The sequence below is a fragment of the Leptonychotes weddellii genome, chromosome 14, assembly GCF_054177405.1.
Source record: "Leptonychotes weddellii isolate Sample4059 chromosome 14, ASM5417740v2, whole genome shotgun sequence".
In the NCBI taxonomy this organism is placed as follows: Eukaryota; Metazoa; Chordata; class Mammalia; order Carnivora; family Phocidae; genus Leptonychotes; species Leptonychotes weddellii.
In genome coordinates this window covers 75,682,770-75,699,961 of record NC_138382.1, presented here as the reverse complement: position 1 = coordinate 75,699,961, position 17,192 = coordinate 75,682,770, and the positions used below count along the sequence as shown (strand labels likewise).

The 17,192-nt window shown below is 43.0% G+C and overlaps 1 protein-coding gene and 1 long non-coding RNA gene across 6 annotated transcripts in view; one reads left to right on the top strand and one right to left on the bottom strand.

Moving 5' to 3' along the window:
• ABL1 (ABL proto-oncogene 1, non-receptor tyrosine kinase) overlaps positions 1-17,192 on the bottom strand; it is a 136,309-nt gene that overhangs the window by 43,004 nt on the left and 76,113 nt on the right. The window contains exon 1 of one of the 3 annotated variants that reach the window (XM_081803771.1): positions 1,478-1,657. The exons of the other annotated variants lie outside the window; for them this stretch is intronic. Coding sequence (XP_081659897.1) covers positions 1,478-1,556 — 79 coding nt within the window. The 5' untranslated portion in view covers positions 1,557-1,657. Of the gene's footprint in view, positions 1-1,477; positions 1,658-17,192 lie in introns of those variants that run through there. 3 annotated transcript variants of the gene reach the window in all.
• Positions 1,764-11,455, top strand: LOC145717152 (uncharacterized). 3 transcript variants are annotated; one of them, XR_014140203.1, is made up of 4 exons: positions 2,554-2,713; positions 3,369-3,471; positions 5,033-5,107; positions 7,029-11,455. It is a non-coding gene; the product is annotated as an uncharacterized LOC145717152 (long non-coding RNA). The 3 variants fall into 3 exon arrangements; XR_014140204.1 differs by lacking the exons at positions 2,554-2,713; positions 3,369-3,471 and adding an exon at positions 1,764-2,366; XR_014140202.1 differs by having other exon boundaries at positions 2,554-3,471.

Below are 17,192 nucleotides of genomic sequence, written 5' to 3'. Positions count from 1 at the left end.
TCTGTTCTACTCCACGGAAGGCGTCCATCTGCAAAATGGAGATGATAATGCCTAACATTAACTGGATACAGATGTAAATGAGAATGTGTTCAGAATTTTGAGCAACTTGGAAAATAAGCGATGGATTAACTGAAGATTATTTTGGCTGCTTCAGATGCCAACTTTTGGGGACAAATAAACCATCTCCTCCCTCCAAATGCCGAATTTTATGAGCCTGCTCCAAGGTCGAAAATCCCGAACAGGGAAGGGGACTGATGGATGTATATACTGTGGCAGCAAGGGCAAACAGGTTTCACCTACCACACTGGTGCTTAAGGTTTAAGCTGCTTATGTGACTTCAGGCAGACCCTCAAGTCAAAAAGAAAAAAAAAAAGGTGCCCGGTGAGGGTGTGGGGGTGTTAAAAAAAAAAAAAAAAAGTTGTAAGGAAGAGAGATTAGACCATTTATGAGGCCTTCCTTTATTTTTCCATTTTAAAAAGTAAAACATTGCAACTTCATGGCACTATAGCAAAAATCATACTTGTTCTAAAATGACATTTACGTTTCTATTCCTATTTTAAGTCCTAAGTGAAAACGACCGAGAAATGCCAGCAGGATTACGTCCGGGATGACCAGTCCCTAAATCAGATCGATTTCCTCCACTCGAAGCTACAAAATGACGACCACGCACCATCCCAGTTCACTTTTTTTCCGTTGTTACTGGCACAGAAAAGGAAAGACAACAGGAAAGAAGAACACAGGGGTGAGAGAAGGAAAGTAGAATGGAAAGAAGGCAAAAGTAAGATGCTCCTGGCTCTGCGCTTTATGGAGCGAACCTAACATGAGGCTCCCCCTCCCCCGCCAAGTACTCTGAACTCATTCACAATGCCTTCCTAAAATCTGTAATTTCGCTTCCCCCAACCCCGAAAAGGGAGAATTCCTAAGACCTCTTCGTGGTCTGCATATAACACTGGTTGGGGGTTGTGAGCGTGGGGTGTGGGGTAGAAAGATCGCTTGAATTCTGTATCCATAAATGGTAGAGCCGTGTTCCTTTGTACACGATCCTTAATGAAAATCACATGTTTCACAAACACGGGTCGACCTTTTTGACACATAATTCCCAATTAACGGTAGAAATTCCACAACGTGGGCTCACAAGGCCGTTCGGGCCTGTAGAGTTCGCTTTCTCAAACTTTCTCAGGGAGAGCCCCGCGGCTGGGGGCCCGGCGACACCGCCATCCCGGCGTGGGCTCTCCCGGGGTTAGGGCGCGGGGACCGGAGCCCCGCACCCTCCCGCTCGGCCCGCAGCGCCCAGGCGTGGTCGCAGGAAAGACAGGGGAAGAGCAAGAGAGGGAGGGGGAGAAAGGGAAAGGGAAAGGGAAGGGAGGGCCAAGAAGGGCCAGGGAGGGCGAGGAGGGAGCGCGCGCGGGCGGGCGCGGCCCGGGAAGGCCGGCGCCCCGCGGCCGCCCTGATCCGCTCCGCGCCGGCCGGCGCTTACCTTCCAGGTAACAGCTGGAGGACGAGGAGAGCCCCTTCTTGGATTTGCAGCCCACCAACTTCAAGCAAATCTCCAACATTTTTGCGTGCCGGCGGCCTAGGGGCCGGCACCCCTCCCCCGCGCTCGCTGCGCCGCGCACTCAGGCCCGACACGCCCCGCTGGCCCCGCGCGCCCTCCCGCGCCCCGGCGGCACCGCCACGCCGCCTCGCCGCCACCCCGCGCGCGCGCCCATGGCCGCGGCTGCGTCTCCGTCTCCGCTCGGGACGCGCCTGTTAACAAAGGGCCCCAAGCCCGGCCCGCGAGGCCCGCCCCCGCCGCCGCCGCCGCCGCCACCTTAACCCTCTCGGCGCCGCGCCGGCCGACCGGCCGGCCCCACTCTTCCCGACGATCGCCAGGCCCAGCCCGGCCGTGGCCCTCTGCCGCAGTCCAAAACCAACCCCGGGGCCGGCTTCTAAGTCAACAGGGGGTCTGTTTTTACGTGCAGCATCGAGTGGTTCTCAACGTTGGAAAGTCCTAAAGTCCCAAGAAAGACACCGGCTACTCGGGCTGCCGGGAGCGCAGGCCTGCTCAGCACCACCTTTGGAACCTCGAGCATCTCTGTGGCGAGATGCCCCCCAACCTGCGCCGCTAAAAGCCGAACAACGCCGGTGCGCGGGGCTCTGGCAAACCCTGGGTCCCCAAAATGTTGGTGAATAATGCAAATTCCACTGCAGTTACCAATACTGGTCTCATTTATGTTCACTGAGTTTACAGTGATTAAGGCTAACTCAGTGGGTGTATAAAGAATGAATAATCTGAGAGCTAGAACCCACACGACAACCTCACAGGTATGCAAGACATTTGTCAAATCATACATTCATACTAGGAGGTGGCTGGAAACGGAAGAGAGGTAAGTTCGAATTCAAACATAATTTCTGATTATATGTAAAGGGAATTCAGCTTCCACAACAAGAACCCATGTCATAGAGGCAGGGCCCGTGCCTTCTTTTCTTTCTTTCTTTTTTTTTGAAGATTTTTATTTATTTGACGGAGAGAGACACAGCAAGAGAGGGAACACAAGCAGGGGGAGTGGTAGAGGGAGAAGCAGGCTTCCCGCGGAGCTGCGAGCCCCACGCGGGGCTCGATCCCAGGACCCTGAGATCATGACCTGAGCCGAAGGCAGACGCCAAACGACTGAGCCACCTAGGCGCCCCCCGTGCCTTATTTTCTTCAACGGGGACCTTTTTTCCTTGTTTGGTAAGTGCCAGGGGTACTATTATTTAAAACCGATTTCATTGCTGTATAGAGCCGAAATCTTTAGAACTCTGGTTAGGACTGATAATATACGTTATTATAACATAAAATAACAATAATCACAATAGTGATTGGCATAAGGCCAGAAATCTAGATCGGTGGGAAATAACAGGGAACCCAATCATACCAAATCATTTAATAAAAATCAGATGTATTTCAATAACAGTAAGAAAAGGCATTTATTTTATTTAATCAATATTTATTTAATAGAGTGTCAGATAACTGCAACACAGAAAAATTAATGTAGCTCACATCTTAGAACACATGAATAATGAGGGAGGATATTTACTGAGACCTTACTGTGTGTCAGACATTTATGAGAAACATGGGCCATTCACTACAACATTGCATTTGCACGATGATCCTGTGAGGAAAAGAGAATCATCCCAATTCTTCAGGTAAAAACCTATTGGTTGGAGAAGTCAAGCACCCTGCCCAAGGCACCATAGTTGGAAACCAACCCTGCTTTGCCCAGTTCCAAGGATCAGACTCCTGACCAGTAGATGACACAGCCCCCTCCCATCAACAATAAATCCAAGTAGATTAAAACCTTGGATTTCATTATCTTTGGTTAAATAGCTAACATCATATATTTCAGAAGAAGTGCTGGTTAAGAGGCTCTGGCTACGAGTGGTCAACCCCAGAAGGCAAAGCTGGACTCACTTGTTACACTTTCCAGCCTATCCTGTAACAACAAAAATGTGGGTATCTTGGGGTGCCTGGGTGGCTCAGTCATTAAGCGTCTGCCTTCGGCTCAGGTCACGATCCCAGGGTCCTGGGATCAAGCCCCGCATCGGGCTCCCTGCTTGGCGGGAGGCCTGCTTCTCCTTCTCCCACTCCCCCTGCTTGTGTTCCCTCTCTCGCTGTGTCTCTCTCTGTCAAATAAATAAATAAAATCTTAAAAAAAAACCAAAATCTGGGTATCTTGGAATGGCTAAGTAACAAGATCTTCATGTAGGTCTGCCAAATATAGCACATAAAAATTCACAATCGGACTGGATGTGACTAGTGTGTATCACAGGGGTTCTCAGCCAGGGCATCATTTTGTCCTTCCAAATTCTGATCAATGTACAAAATATGTCTGTCCTGCAAATGAGTGGACCTATGTATGGTTCATGCTGTGGTACCAGCTCAGGGCTCATGAGCACCTAAGAAAGCACAGCCCAGGAACTAAGTATGCAGTTCCCACCACCTGGAGACACAAGTGACATGCACTAACTGTGGATGCTATCTAGGTTCTCAAGGCACTGTCATTCTGCTAGAGAGCCCGCAGGGAGTGACTGCTGACTTGTTTAGTGTTGTCTTAAAACTTTCAAACTCCCAAGTGTAAAGCCAAAAATAAAAATCAAAGGGTGCCACTAGCACAAACTGAAAAATACAGTATCTGTTTTGGTGCCATTCTGGAAAGTTCAAGGGCTTTGGACCAAACTATAATAAAGCCTGTCACTGATACAGCACTTCAGATTTAAAAAGCTATAGCCAGGGGCGCCTGGGTGGCTCAGTCGTTAGGCATCTGCCTTCGGCTCAGGTCATGGTCCCAGGGTCCTGGGATCGAGCCCCGCATCGGGCTCCCTGCTCCGCGAGAAGCCTGCTTCTCCCTCTCCCACTCCCCCTGCTTGTGTTCCCTCTCTCTCTGTGTCTCTCTCTGTCAAATAAATAAATAATATCTTTAAAAAAAAGCTATATCCAAATTGGCGGTTTAATGCCAAGAATTATATATTAATAGGCATTTTTGTGATTCTAACCATATCCTTGAATACTATCAGTTAATATAGGCCCAGATATTTGTTTGCGTGTCCTGTACTTTATACTGGATGTAAGTTTATTTTAAAAAGCTAATGACTATTACTAATATTCTCTTCTTGAGTCTACAATGACCTTATCCTCTTAAGTCCTCTTAAAATGAGTAATGCTTATAAACTGTGTCCAAATCTTTTAAATTTTAGTTATAAAACCATGCAGCAACAGGTCTGGCAAAACACTCTGAATTAGCAACAATGAATATTGAAAATTTTGCCTAACTGTACACTACCATATCAGACTGGACTATTCTTTCCTGATCCAGCTTTTGATAGTTTTGAAACTCATTTGCAAGATACAAAAAGCATTGTTACAAGCAAATGAAAGAGAGCCTCTATCTTCTTCCTAGAATGAAAAAAGGCCCAAGAAAGCTTCCCGTTAAGCAACCTTAAACCCACAGGCATTAACTTAAGCAAAGAAATGAAAGACTGTGAACTAACTTGTTTGTTCTATTGCATTCAGTTGGGGAAAGAAACAGACGTTTAATATGCGCCTGTATGTGCCAGACACAAGGGTCACAACAATTCCATTTCACAGGTAAGGAAACTTGAAGGGGCCAGGAGAGGGTTCTGTCCAAGGTCGCACATCCTGGAAGTAGTACGGTCCCAAAGCCCTGACCTTTCCAAAATGGCACATAATTTTCAATTTAAGTGGAAGGATAGTATGAGCAAAGCTAGAGGATGAAATAAAAATCATTAACTGTTAGGTTTTTTTTTTTAAGATTTTATTTATTTATTTGACAGAAAGAGAGACAGTGAGAGAGGGAACACACAAGCAGGGGGAGTGGGAGAGGGAGAAGCAGGCCTCCCGCCGAGCAGGGAGCCCGATGTGGGGTTTGATCCCAGGACCCTGAGATCATGACCCGAGCCAAAGACAGTTGCTTAACCGACTGAGCCACCCAGGCGCCTCTAGAAAAACTGTTTTAAAAGAAAACAATTCAGAGAATTAGAACTATTTTAAAATATTTTAAAACGTAGTAAGAATATTAAGAAAGAAAGAATTTAGGTCCTTAATTAAAGTATGTGATCTGAGCTGTGTTTCTGAAAGTATAGTCCATGGACTTTTTTTTTTTTTTTTTGAGAGCGAGCGAGTGCATGCCCAAGCAGGGCAAGGGGCAGAGGGAAAGAGAGAATCTCAAGCAGGCTCCATGCCCAGCACGGAGCCAGAGATGGGGCTTGATCTCACAGGTGCCCCTATGGACAACCTATTTTGAATCACCTGGGACACTTGCTTAAAAGGCAGACTCTTGGGGGTGCCTGGGTGGCTTAGTTGGTTAAGTGTCTGACTCTTGGTTTTAGCTCAGTCATGATCTCAGGGTCATGGGATTGAGCCCCGCTGCAGGCTCCCCACTGGGCTGGAGCCTGCTTGAGATTTTCTCCCTCTCCCTTCCCTTCTGCCCCTCCCCCTTCCTCACGCACGCTCTCTCTAAAATAAATAAACAAATTTTTACCCCCAAATAAATAAATAAATAAATAAAATAAAGTGCAGACTCTTGGTCTCCATTCTAGTCCTTTAGAATCAGAATACATGGAATGGGCTACATCTTAACAAGTTCCCCAAATGATTTGTGTGCATACTTAAGGTTGAAAACCACTACATTTTAGAATAGAGAAGAGTTGTTTCTTGTTTTCACAAGGAATTGGACAAACAGGAATGGGTATTTCTAAAATTTTTTCCTTTGAAGGCAATTTTTTGTTTATTTTTGTATTTTTTTTTTTAAAGATTTTATTTATTTATTTATTTGAGAGAGAGAGAGCAGGAGAGGGGGGAGGGTCTGAGGGAGAAGCAGACTCCCTGCCGAGCAGGGAGCCCGATGCGGGACTCGATCCCGGGACTCCAGGATCATGACCTGAGCCGAAGGCAGTCGCTTAACCAACTGAGCCACCCAGGCGCCCCGATTTTTGTATATTTTTAAAAGATTTTATTTATTTGAGAGAGAGTGAGTGAGCATGAGCTGGGGAGGGGCAGAGGGAGAGGGAGAAGCAGACTCCCCACTGAGCAGGGAGCCCCACACCGCCTTCATCCCAGGACTCTGGGATCATGACCTGAGCCGAAGGCTTAACTGAATGAGCCATCCAGGCGCACCCCTGAAGGCAATTTTTTTAAATCTAGGAAATGTATAATTCTAGAACAAGTTATCAGAAGAGGACCCTTCTTTTAAGATTTTAGGCTAAAGACAATTTTTTTTTAAAGTTTGGAGTTCAGTCCTATTTAAAAAGGGGGGCTGACGTGGGTCAAGGGAAGGAGGCAGGAGGCCTGACATGGGGCCTGGTTTGGGACCCCCCAGGACCAAATGATCCCAAATGTGACTGACCCCTCCACTGTTTCCAGCCCAGCCAATAACTTGGGGGCGGGGGGTGTGTGGAGAGCAAAGATCTTGAGGCATGTGCATGCTATTTCATATGCACCTGCCAAAAAGCCCACTTGCTCTGACTCTGCAAACACTTTCCACTGACAGCCTGCTGGGTTCTCTAGCTCTCTGTGTCCAGTGTGTGTCCGACTGAAGGAAAATGCAGCTCAGAAGACCAAAGCAGTCACATCCATTTTGGCCACTGTATAAGGACACACAGGCATCTCTTTGTCTTTTAAGTTTTCTGGGAGATTGTACGACCTGGGGGTTGAGTGTCACAAAGGCCTGCTGACTCTGGACTGGGGGAGGCAACGCAACAGAGGCTGAATGAGCTACATCACGCAGCCTAGCTCTGAATTGCACCTCTGCCGTCCACTGTGGTGGCCTGGGCAAGTGACTTCACCTCCCAGAGCCTCCACTGTCTCAACTGTAACACTGGGGGAGAGGAGCTATCTCACAGGGTTATGAAGATTAGAAACAATGTATGGAAGGGGCTCCATAAACAGTAGCTATTGTTATTTCCAAAAGAGCCCTCTTACCAGATCAGATGATGGTCTGTGTTCCTGCCTAAGTCTTACTGGGACTAAGTCAAGAGCTAAAATTAACAAATGTGATAGGTGAAAATGATTCCAGCAAGCACAGTCTGAGGGAGTGAAAGTAGTCTAGAGGTTTTCCAAGGGACAAGGAAGCCATTTATTTTATTAGGGGAAAGAAACTAGCTATGGAGTAGGAGTAGCAACTACGATTGAAATGTCACGGAGTCCTACCTTTCATCCTAAAGCCAGGGATTGCAACCACAGCTTTGTGGTGAATCATAAACTCCACACCCCACATCTTTAATGGGTGCCTATGTCAGGCCCAGGACTTGATGAGCTAACTGCACACAGGACTGTCTTTTCAGGTAACACTGATTGTTTTCTTAGTTCCCTTGGTATTTCCAGAGCCACAATTCTCAATTGGAGGCCAAATCTGAACTTAGAGTAAATCTACTTTCTAGAAAATCTCATTATAGTAAGACTCTACTACATTTTAATAATTAACAAGTCAAATAGAACTATTAAACAGTAATTTTTCTCAAAGAGGAAACTAATTTATTATTGGTATGCCCATTTTATTTTTTATTACTTTTAATTTTTGTATTACACACAAGGTTAAAATCAAATAGTACTGAAGTTTTGTAATAAATACAGCAATCCCCTGACTCCATCCCCCAGTCTGCTGCCCCAGAGGCAGGCAGCCTCCTTCAGATTTCTAATTAATGTCCTCATATTGTTGTTTCTGGATTCATCAGCTTTCCACATTATATATTAACTTATTATAGTAGTATCCCAAGCTCCCTAAACAGTAAAATCACAATTTTTGGTTAAGTCAATAGTCAGTATTTACATTACTGTGATTATATATTGTTCACTGTTCCATCAATAATATACTACGAATGTTTCCTTTATTTATCTTAGAGATATTAATTGCCTTGATTACTTTCATTTGGTTAATCTTCTACAGATCTATTACTATTACTCCCAAATATTTCAAAGATCTGTCAAACACCTAGTAGTATTTTTTCCAAATACTAAAACCCTTAAAATATTCTCAGTTCTATTTATTTTTATTTTTTAAAAGATTTTATTTATTCATTTATTTGAGAGAGAGCGTGCGAGTGGGGGAGAAGCAGAGAAAAAGAGACAAGCAGACTATGCGCTGAGCGTGGAGCTCAACGCGGGGTTCGATCCTATGACTCCGAGATCATGACCTGAGCTGAAACCAAGAGTGGTACGCTCAACCAACTGAGCCACCCAGGTGCCCCCTCAGTTCTGTTTACTGACTTCCATCCTCGTTTTGCTGGAATACATTGTCCAGTGGCTTTCTGGAAAAAAAGTGGGGGGAGGGTACATTCCAAACCTACTCTGACAGTTTGGATGGGTACAGAATTCTAGGTTAAAATTAATTTTTCCCACTTAATTTTGAAGATTTCTCCACTAGTTTCTAGTTTCCAGTATTGTTTAGAAATGCAATTCCACTCTGATTCTTGATCTTTTATATAATAACCTGTTTTTCTCTTTGGACGCTCTGGAGTATCTTCTAATACTCTTGGTGTTCTGAAATTTCACAATGATACAACTAGGAGTGAGTCTTTTATAATGCTGGCACCTCAGGAGCTAATCCAATTAGAAGATGTTAAGTCATTTAGCTCTGGAGAACACCCACTCTGAGGTTTTCCCTGATACTATGTCCTAAATTCTCCTCCATTTTCTTTTGGCTTTCTCCTTCTAGAATTCCTAACAGATGGATACTGAACCTCTGGGACTGAGCTTCTAATTTTCTTATCTGTTCTCTCTCATTGTCTATGTCTTTTCTTTATGTACTGTTTCCTGCAATAGGCTGCATTCTAAGTCTTCTGTGGAATTTTAACTTTTGGCTATAATGTTCTCAATATAAGAGCTTGTTATTATTCTGATATTCTCATTATTTTATTATTGTGATTATTTTTATTAACACTGTTGCTTGATGTTTGCAATATGTCTCCCTAAGGACAGCAAAGACTCTTCTGGACTCTTCTTCTGTTTCCTGCATTGTCTTTATTTCAACCAAGTTCCTTTTTTCTGTGAATGTTTTACCTTTTATCTGTTAGAGACTCTTCTAAATAAATGAGGAACTAAAACGTATGCGGGGAGGAGCACAACTGGTGGGCTTCAGTGAAGGAAAGTGGTAAGTTCACTGTTCCTTCAAGAGAATCCCCAAATGTTGGTATCTGTAGGGCTTTTTCTAGGGCTGTTCAATTTTGTTTTTGTTTTTCCCAGAAAAAAAATTTTCCGTCTCTCTGTTAGGGCCCTAGCTGGCATTTATTAGAAGAGGGCCGAGAATCTCGCTATTCAATATGCAGACTTAAAAAAAAAAAAAAATCTGCTTGGGGTGCCTGGCTGGCTCAATAGGTAGAGCATGCGACTCTTGATCTTGGGGTTGTGAGTTCAAGCCCCATGTTGAGCATAGAGCTTACTTTAAAAAAAAACTGGGGGGCACCTGGGTGGCTCAGTTGGTTAAGCAACTGCCTTCAGCTCAGGACATGATCCTGGAGTCCCAGGATGAGTCCCGCATCCCGCTCCCTGCTCAGCAGGGAGTCCACTTCTCCCTCTGATCCTCTCCCTCTCACGCTTTCTCTCTCTCAAATAAATAAATAAATAATCTTTTAAAAAAATAAAAATAAAAAATTGGGGGCGCCTGGGTGGCTCAGTTGTTTGAGCGTCTGCCTTCGGCTCAGGTCATGATCTCAGGGTCCTAGGATCAAGCCCCACATCAGGCTTCCTGCTCAGCAGGGAGTCTGCTGCTCTCTCTCTCTCCCTCCCTCTGATCCTTCCTACTGCTCCTTCTCTCTCTCTCACTCTCTGTCAAATAAATAAATAAAATATTTTTTAAAAAAAATTCTGCTCTTGCTCACCCCACTGTTTTCAGTCCCTTGGCTTATATGTATCCATGGTGAAAGTAATGCCCCTGAGTCCAGGGCCTCTATAGGGCAATTTGTCAATATAATACTTCTAGTCTCAAATAGGTGGGAAGGAGAGGTGGTCATCTGCTGTACAGAGTTGGGGAGCAGTGTGAATGAAGAATCTAAACACTCCTTTTACTGACTTTCAATTGATCCCTCGATTTCAGTTACAGGCCTCACCCCTCCCTGCTTTCTGTAGTACTAATGCCTCTAACGTCGATTTTTTTCTCAGGATCTTACAAGCACACTGGCTCACTTCTAATGTCTCTCTCAGAAGAGGTTAGACTTCAATTTCCTTCTGACTACCTTCCATTTTCAAAAATGTGTTCACCTTTCTTATCTACTTATCCTTTTTGGTTCTTTTGCCCTTATGAATTTTCACTTTGAAAAAAATCTTCTTACTATCATTTCAGCAGAGCTTGGGGAACAAACGGAGATAAAAACAGGTCTTCCACATTTAATCATTTTTCATCAGAATCTATTTTGCCCATTTTATAGATGAGACAACTGAGGCACAGACAGATTAAATAACTTGCACGAGGTCTCACAGCAAGGTATGGCAGAGCCAGGAAAAGAACCCAGATCTCCAAACTCCCTTGTTAGATTTTTTTCCATTCTATCACACCCACTAGGTAGGTACCCATAATCAAGAGCTGACAGACCAATTTTAGGACACCAGGCTGCAAAACTATTTAAAATTTGTTGCATACTATAGGTTTCAAATCATAATATTGCTGGTGGTGAAGAAACAATCAAATCCTGAATTCCTAAACCCAGTCAAATTCCACTTACAAGTTAAGTTAGAAACATATATTATTAAACAAAAAATAGTTTGGGATAATTCATATTAAACACTAAGTGCCTGAATTCAACTCAAAGAGGTTTCAAACATTTTCGTGAATTGTCTCTGTCCCTTTACTTTGGTTAACTTTTGAAATAAATGCCAAGAATTTTATTTCAAATCCCTAAAAGTCTTGTTTGCCTTTAATCTGAATATTGAATAAAGATTACAATAGCTATAAAACAAATCAAAAATAGCAATGTTGCAAAAATCAAAACACTTCAGACTATTATCTATAGAGTAAGGTAAACTTAAGCACACTTTTGCAGAAACACTGATAAAAGAAAGCCTGAGCACTGGTTATTTACAAGTAAGACTTCTTTTATTTTCAAATGCTGCTTTTGGCTTTTATAGTTTTGTTCACTTTGACTGGGAAACCAGTGGTTAATTTTCCCTCTCTTTCTCTAAGACTGAAAGAATCTGGCCAGCAGTGAGCAGACTTGGGAGATCACGTTACTTGGGGGTGGGGGAGGCAGGCAGCTGGAGGGAGTGTAGAGAGAAGGGCCAGTAGGGAAGGAAAACACATCGTCTGAACCTCCCCACAGTGCAAGGCCCAGCAGGGATCAGGAGGTTCGCAGAGGGGCCGGTGTTTATCCAGGTTATCTCTGGGGCAGCTGAAATGGGCTATGCAAGTATGAGCTCCCTCAGCATTAAGATCCTCTCAGCAGCCTGGAGCTGCGCCTGGGGAAGGCAAATTTCTCGGTAATTGTTAGGACTAAAAACCTAGAAATGAAACACTAAAGGAGTTTTGTTTGTTTCTTCAAAACATTCAGCAGCAATTTGTTTTGTCGTCAAGGTTTTTAAATGCACACAAAGGACAAATGGGTCCAGAAGATTTCTCCCTACACTTGTTAGAAATGACTGTTGTCCTTAGAGAAGCAATGGCATCTCTAAATGAAATGCTTTTTCCTCCTAAAGCGCCAGATATGGCATATTAATCCAAAGCTACATATTAACCAGAGAAGAACGGCTACAGATAACACTGGAGAAACTGCTCGTTAAGTGGCACTGTGGTGATGTCAGGAGGAAAGAGTCACTTGAAAAGAAAATGACAAAGAGTTCTGCTCCCAAAGTCGACTTCCAGAAGCTGTCTGCCACCCTATCGACCAGCTGGTGCATAAGCTCTATATTCAGTAAGGCAACTCCTAAATTGGATTTAACTGCTAAGTTAATTTTCACATTTCCTAAGCAATAATAATTCATATTTATGGCTATTTCAGCAGGAAGAGCATTCTGATGCAATTCTAAAACAATAGTAAAAGTTAACTCCTCGATAAGGTTTAGGCTAATAACTACATATCAACTAGACTTTCTCTGAGGAAAAATTAATGGGAATCCCACACGGGCTAGTTACAGGAACCCCCAAGCCAACAATGGTCCCCAACATCTGTTCTCCTCTCTCACCCTCAACCCCTAAGTTTTAGACCTTAACCTTAGCTGTAGATAGCCACATGGCCCCACAGTAAAGACTACATTTCCCAGTCTCTCTTGTACCTTAGCATTACCACGTCACTGAGTTTTAACCAAAGATGTGAACAGAAATGATACAGGCAACTTCTGGGCCTCTTTCTTAAAAGGAATGGGCAGCCCCCCTCTCCTTTCTACTTCCCACTCCCTGCACAAGGACAGGACAGGTGGAGTGGTCATTTGGAATTGAGGTAGAATCCACATTTTAAAGAGTAATAAGATGGAGGTATCTGACCCTGTGGAGTCCCCATCTACAGCCAGTTAATGTCAGCCTGTTACAGAGGAGGGAAATAAACACCTAGCTTGTTTAAAGCTGCTGGTATTCTGCATCTGTTATAACAGCCATGTAATCTTTATGGTAATAATATTAAAACACCAATTCTAACTCATAGAAATCAAGAATTTTCTAAATCAACTATTTCTTTTCTTTATCTGTCAAAAACTGTTAACTGGAAAGCAAGCATTTGAAACAGTCTCATAACCTTCAGAAAATGAGAAAGTATCTTACTTAATCAGTATAAAACAATGAGTATAAAGCAGCCCAGTGTCCAGCTCATAATGAGCACTCAAATATCACATGTTAATTATTATTACAGTTAGCGGTTCCCTGCCTTACACAATTTCTGGTCCTGGTGGAAGGAAGATTAAAAAATTCCTACATTCTCTCATATATCTGATAAAGACCTTGTATCCAGAATACAGAGAACTCTTATCACTCAATAATAAGACAGTATACAAACCAATTAAAAAATAGGTAAAAGATTTTTAATTGATGTCAACAAAGAAGAAATACAAATGGCTAATAAGCACATAAAAAGATGCTCAGTGGTCATTCAAGAAATGGAAACTAAAACCACAAAGAGATATACTAGAATCAAACAGACAAAATCAAGTGTTGGTGAGGATGTGGAGAAACTGGAGCCCTCGTACACTGCGGGTGGGAATGTAGAACCGTAGGACCGCTCTAGAAAACAGCTTGGCAGTTTCTTAAAAAGTTCAACACAAACTTACTTTATAAGACCCAGCAATTCTACTCCTAGGAATCCACCCCAGAGAAATGAAAACACATATCCACACAAAAACTTGTCCGTGAGTGTTCACAGCAGCATTAGTCGTCATGGCCGAGAACTGGAAACCATCCAAATGTCCCTCAGTTGGTGGATGGATAAACAAAATGTATGTCCAAATAATGGAAGAATACTCAACAATAAAAAGGAATGACATGCTGTTATGTGCTGCAATATAGATGAACCTCAAAAACGTAAAACGTACTGGGAAGTGGAAGAAGCCCGTCACAAAAGCCCACATATCTTATGATCCCATTTATAGGACATGTGCAGACAAGGCAAATCTAGAGAGACGGAGAGTAGATTAGTGGTTGCCGGGGTGGGCAGTGGGATCGACTAAAAAGGAGCACAAGGAATCTTTTTGGCATGACGGAAATGTTCTAGAACTGGATTGTGGTAATGGTTGCACACTGTAAATTTACTGGAAATCACTGAATTGTACGCTAAAATGGTAAATTTTGTGGCATATAAATTATACCTCAAAAAATACTGTTAACAAAAAAGGGGAAAAAAGAAAGGATGTGTTCTGTGATTTTGACCCTTTTCCCTAACTAGATGTCATACAAAGGATGAGACAAAGGATTAGAAATGCAACAGGTTTGGCTGCTGGGTTCCATGCTATGAACCTAAAAAGACCATGGTGCTGGAACACATGGTCCTCAATGAGCACCACCATCTACGTCATTTGTTGCTTTGCCTGTCTATTCCTTCTGCCTTACAGGACCCAAAGTGAGACACCGATCCGAAGTGCAAACAGCAATAATAAGTACCTTTATGCACTGTCACTTCAAGGTGGTGGAAATCCATGCACGAAGGGGTTGTGTTTCTCTAACACAAACCTCCCTGCACCTGGATGGGAGAGCGCTGGTGGCCATGGAGGAGAGGCAGCTGTAGGTGATGGGGAGAAGCCGTGCAGGGGAGCAGGGCCCTGGGTTCCAGGGGGTTATATGAGGCCCGGGGAGGCACTTGCCCCACTCTGAGCTTCACTCACCTGCAAAATGGAGGCTGAACCACATAGCTATTATGATCTTTGAAGGCTCTCAGTCTGTGACCTGATTCAAGGTCCAAGGTAAATTTTTGCTTCTTCTTCTTGAGGGCTTTAAAAAAATGACCAGAAATTTTCTTGACTAGAAAGAGCAGTCTGCTACCTTACAAATGCCAGCACTGTACCCAAACATTGGCTTCCCCTTATGAGTCGTTGCCCAAAACCAGTCAATCTTCACAAATGGATTTAGGAGCCTTTGGGCCCCAGGGGGATGAGGGGCAGGTCTTGGGCAAATCAAGAATATGGACAATCTGCCCTGGCTGGCTGGGATCAATTCCTAGCTCAATACTTCCAGAGCAAGCAAGCCAGAAAGCCTTATAAAAAAAAGTGTCCAGAGACCTGGGTGTTGAACTTCCTGCCAGTGAACTGTATAAAGACAAGGAGTGCAGGGCTTATCAGTCTTATACATGGTCTCCCAAGGATTGAAGGTACCACTTAATTCCTCAGCTTTCCACTATGTAGGTGACAAAACTGTCTTTAACTTTGTCCTATAGTTGCACAACACGAAGGGAATGCTAGCTCTTAACTCTGCCTAGAGTTTGCATATCTGATTCCCAGTTCTCAAAAAGCCCCAGAGAGGCAATTTGACAATATTCAGTATCTACCAAAATTGCAAATATATTTACCCTTTGATCCAGCAATTCTATTTTGGGGGATTTAACTCTACAGACTTACCTACACATACACACACAACTGAGTATGAATACACACATACGCACACACATATTCACTGAAGCACTGTTTAAATAGTAAAGTGTCTATCACTAAGTTAAATAAACTCTAATCTTAGCCTTCGAAATGGGGTACATTTGTGTCTGGATGGGGGTACATGAAGCTTTCCAAGAAGTATGAAAGTACTTATTTAAAAGGGATCAAATTTCAGATCTTGAATTTCATACATAATCTTTTCTAAAACTAATCTGAGAACACCTCTGCCAGTTCTCCTTCCTAATGCTGCTTTCACAATTACCCCTTCCTTCCTTACAATGAAGAACACCTCTCATAAGTCCCCATAGGTTTAAAAATTTCTGGTCACTAAACTATGGGACAATCTGAGAATACATGGCTGCAGAGGGGAAGTCTTCTTTCAAAGCAAAGCAAAGGGAGCATCATTAAGAGATGAACATTAAACATTCTGCAAATGTTTATTGAGTATCTACTAAGAGCTAGGTACTATCCTAAGCTCTAGGGTTACAACAGGTAGAATACAGAGAAAAAAAATCCCTCCTTCCAACAGTTCACATTCTAGTAGGGGGAGACAGACAGCAAAATAAATTAGTAAACTACAAAATATATAAGAAGGTAAAACTGCTAGGGAGAAAAAGCATGTGAGAGGGACAGGGATGCTGAGGTCAGGGAGTGGGGACTGGATTGTAATGTTAAATAAAGTGATCAGAAAAAAACACTGATGAAGATAAAAATTGAGCAAAGACCCAAAGGAGGGAGAGTAAACTATGGGGAAAGCACTTTCCTAGCATAGAGAACAGCAAGTACAAAGGCACTGGGGCAGGGAGGATGACTGGGAAAGGTTCAAGGAATAGCAAACAGGCCAATATGGATGGAACAGAAGAAGGAGAAAAAAAGGCAGTTAGATAGAGGCTGCAGGGGCATGGGAAGATCTTGTCTGCCTAAGGTGTCGAGACTTTGGCTTTTACTCTGAAGGAACTGGGAAGGCACAAAAGGCTTGGGGCAGAGCGACTGAATCTGATTATATTTAAAGGGATTACTCTGGCTGAACCAGGAGAAGACTAAGAGGGGTACCAGTGACTAACACTGACCTCAGGGCGAATGAGCTTGGGAAGTGTCTGTTCCTTTTTTTTCTATTTTCTAGAAAGGTTGCAGAGAATTCATATTATTTCCTTTTTAAATAGTTGGTAGAATTCACCAGTGAAATCATCTGGGCCTGGAGTTTTCTTTGTGGGATGACTTTTAACTACAAATTCAATTTCCTTAATAGATTTGGTGCTATTCGGGTTGTCTGTTTCTTCTTGAGTGAGCTTTGGCCATTTGTGTCTTTCAAGGAATTGGTCTGTTTTTCCTAGGCTGATGATTAATTCACTTATTATACTTTTCATATCTGTAGAATCTGTGTGATGTTACCTCTTCTGTTCCTAATATTACAACTTTTGTCTTCTCTATTTTTTCCTGATCAGTCTGGCAAGAGGTTTATCAATTCTATTGCTCTTCTCAAAGAACTGGCTTTTGATTTCATAGATTTCTTTATGGTTTTTGTTTTCTATTTTACTGATTTCTACATTGGTCTTTTTTTCTACTTAATTTGGGTTTCACAAGTCTTTATTTTTCTAGTTCTTTTTTTTTTTTTTAAGATTTTATTTATTTTGACAGAGAGAGAGAGACAGTGAAAGAGGGA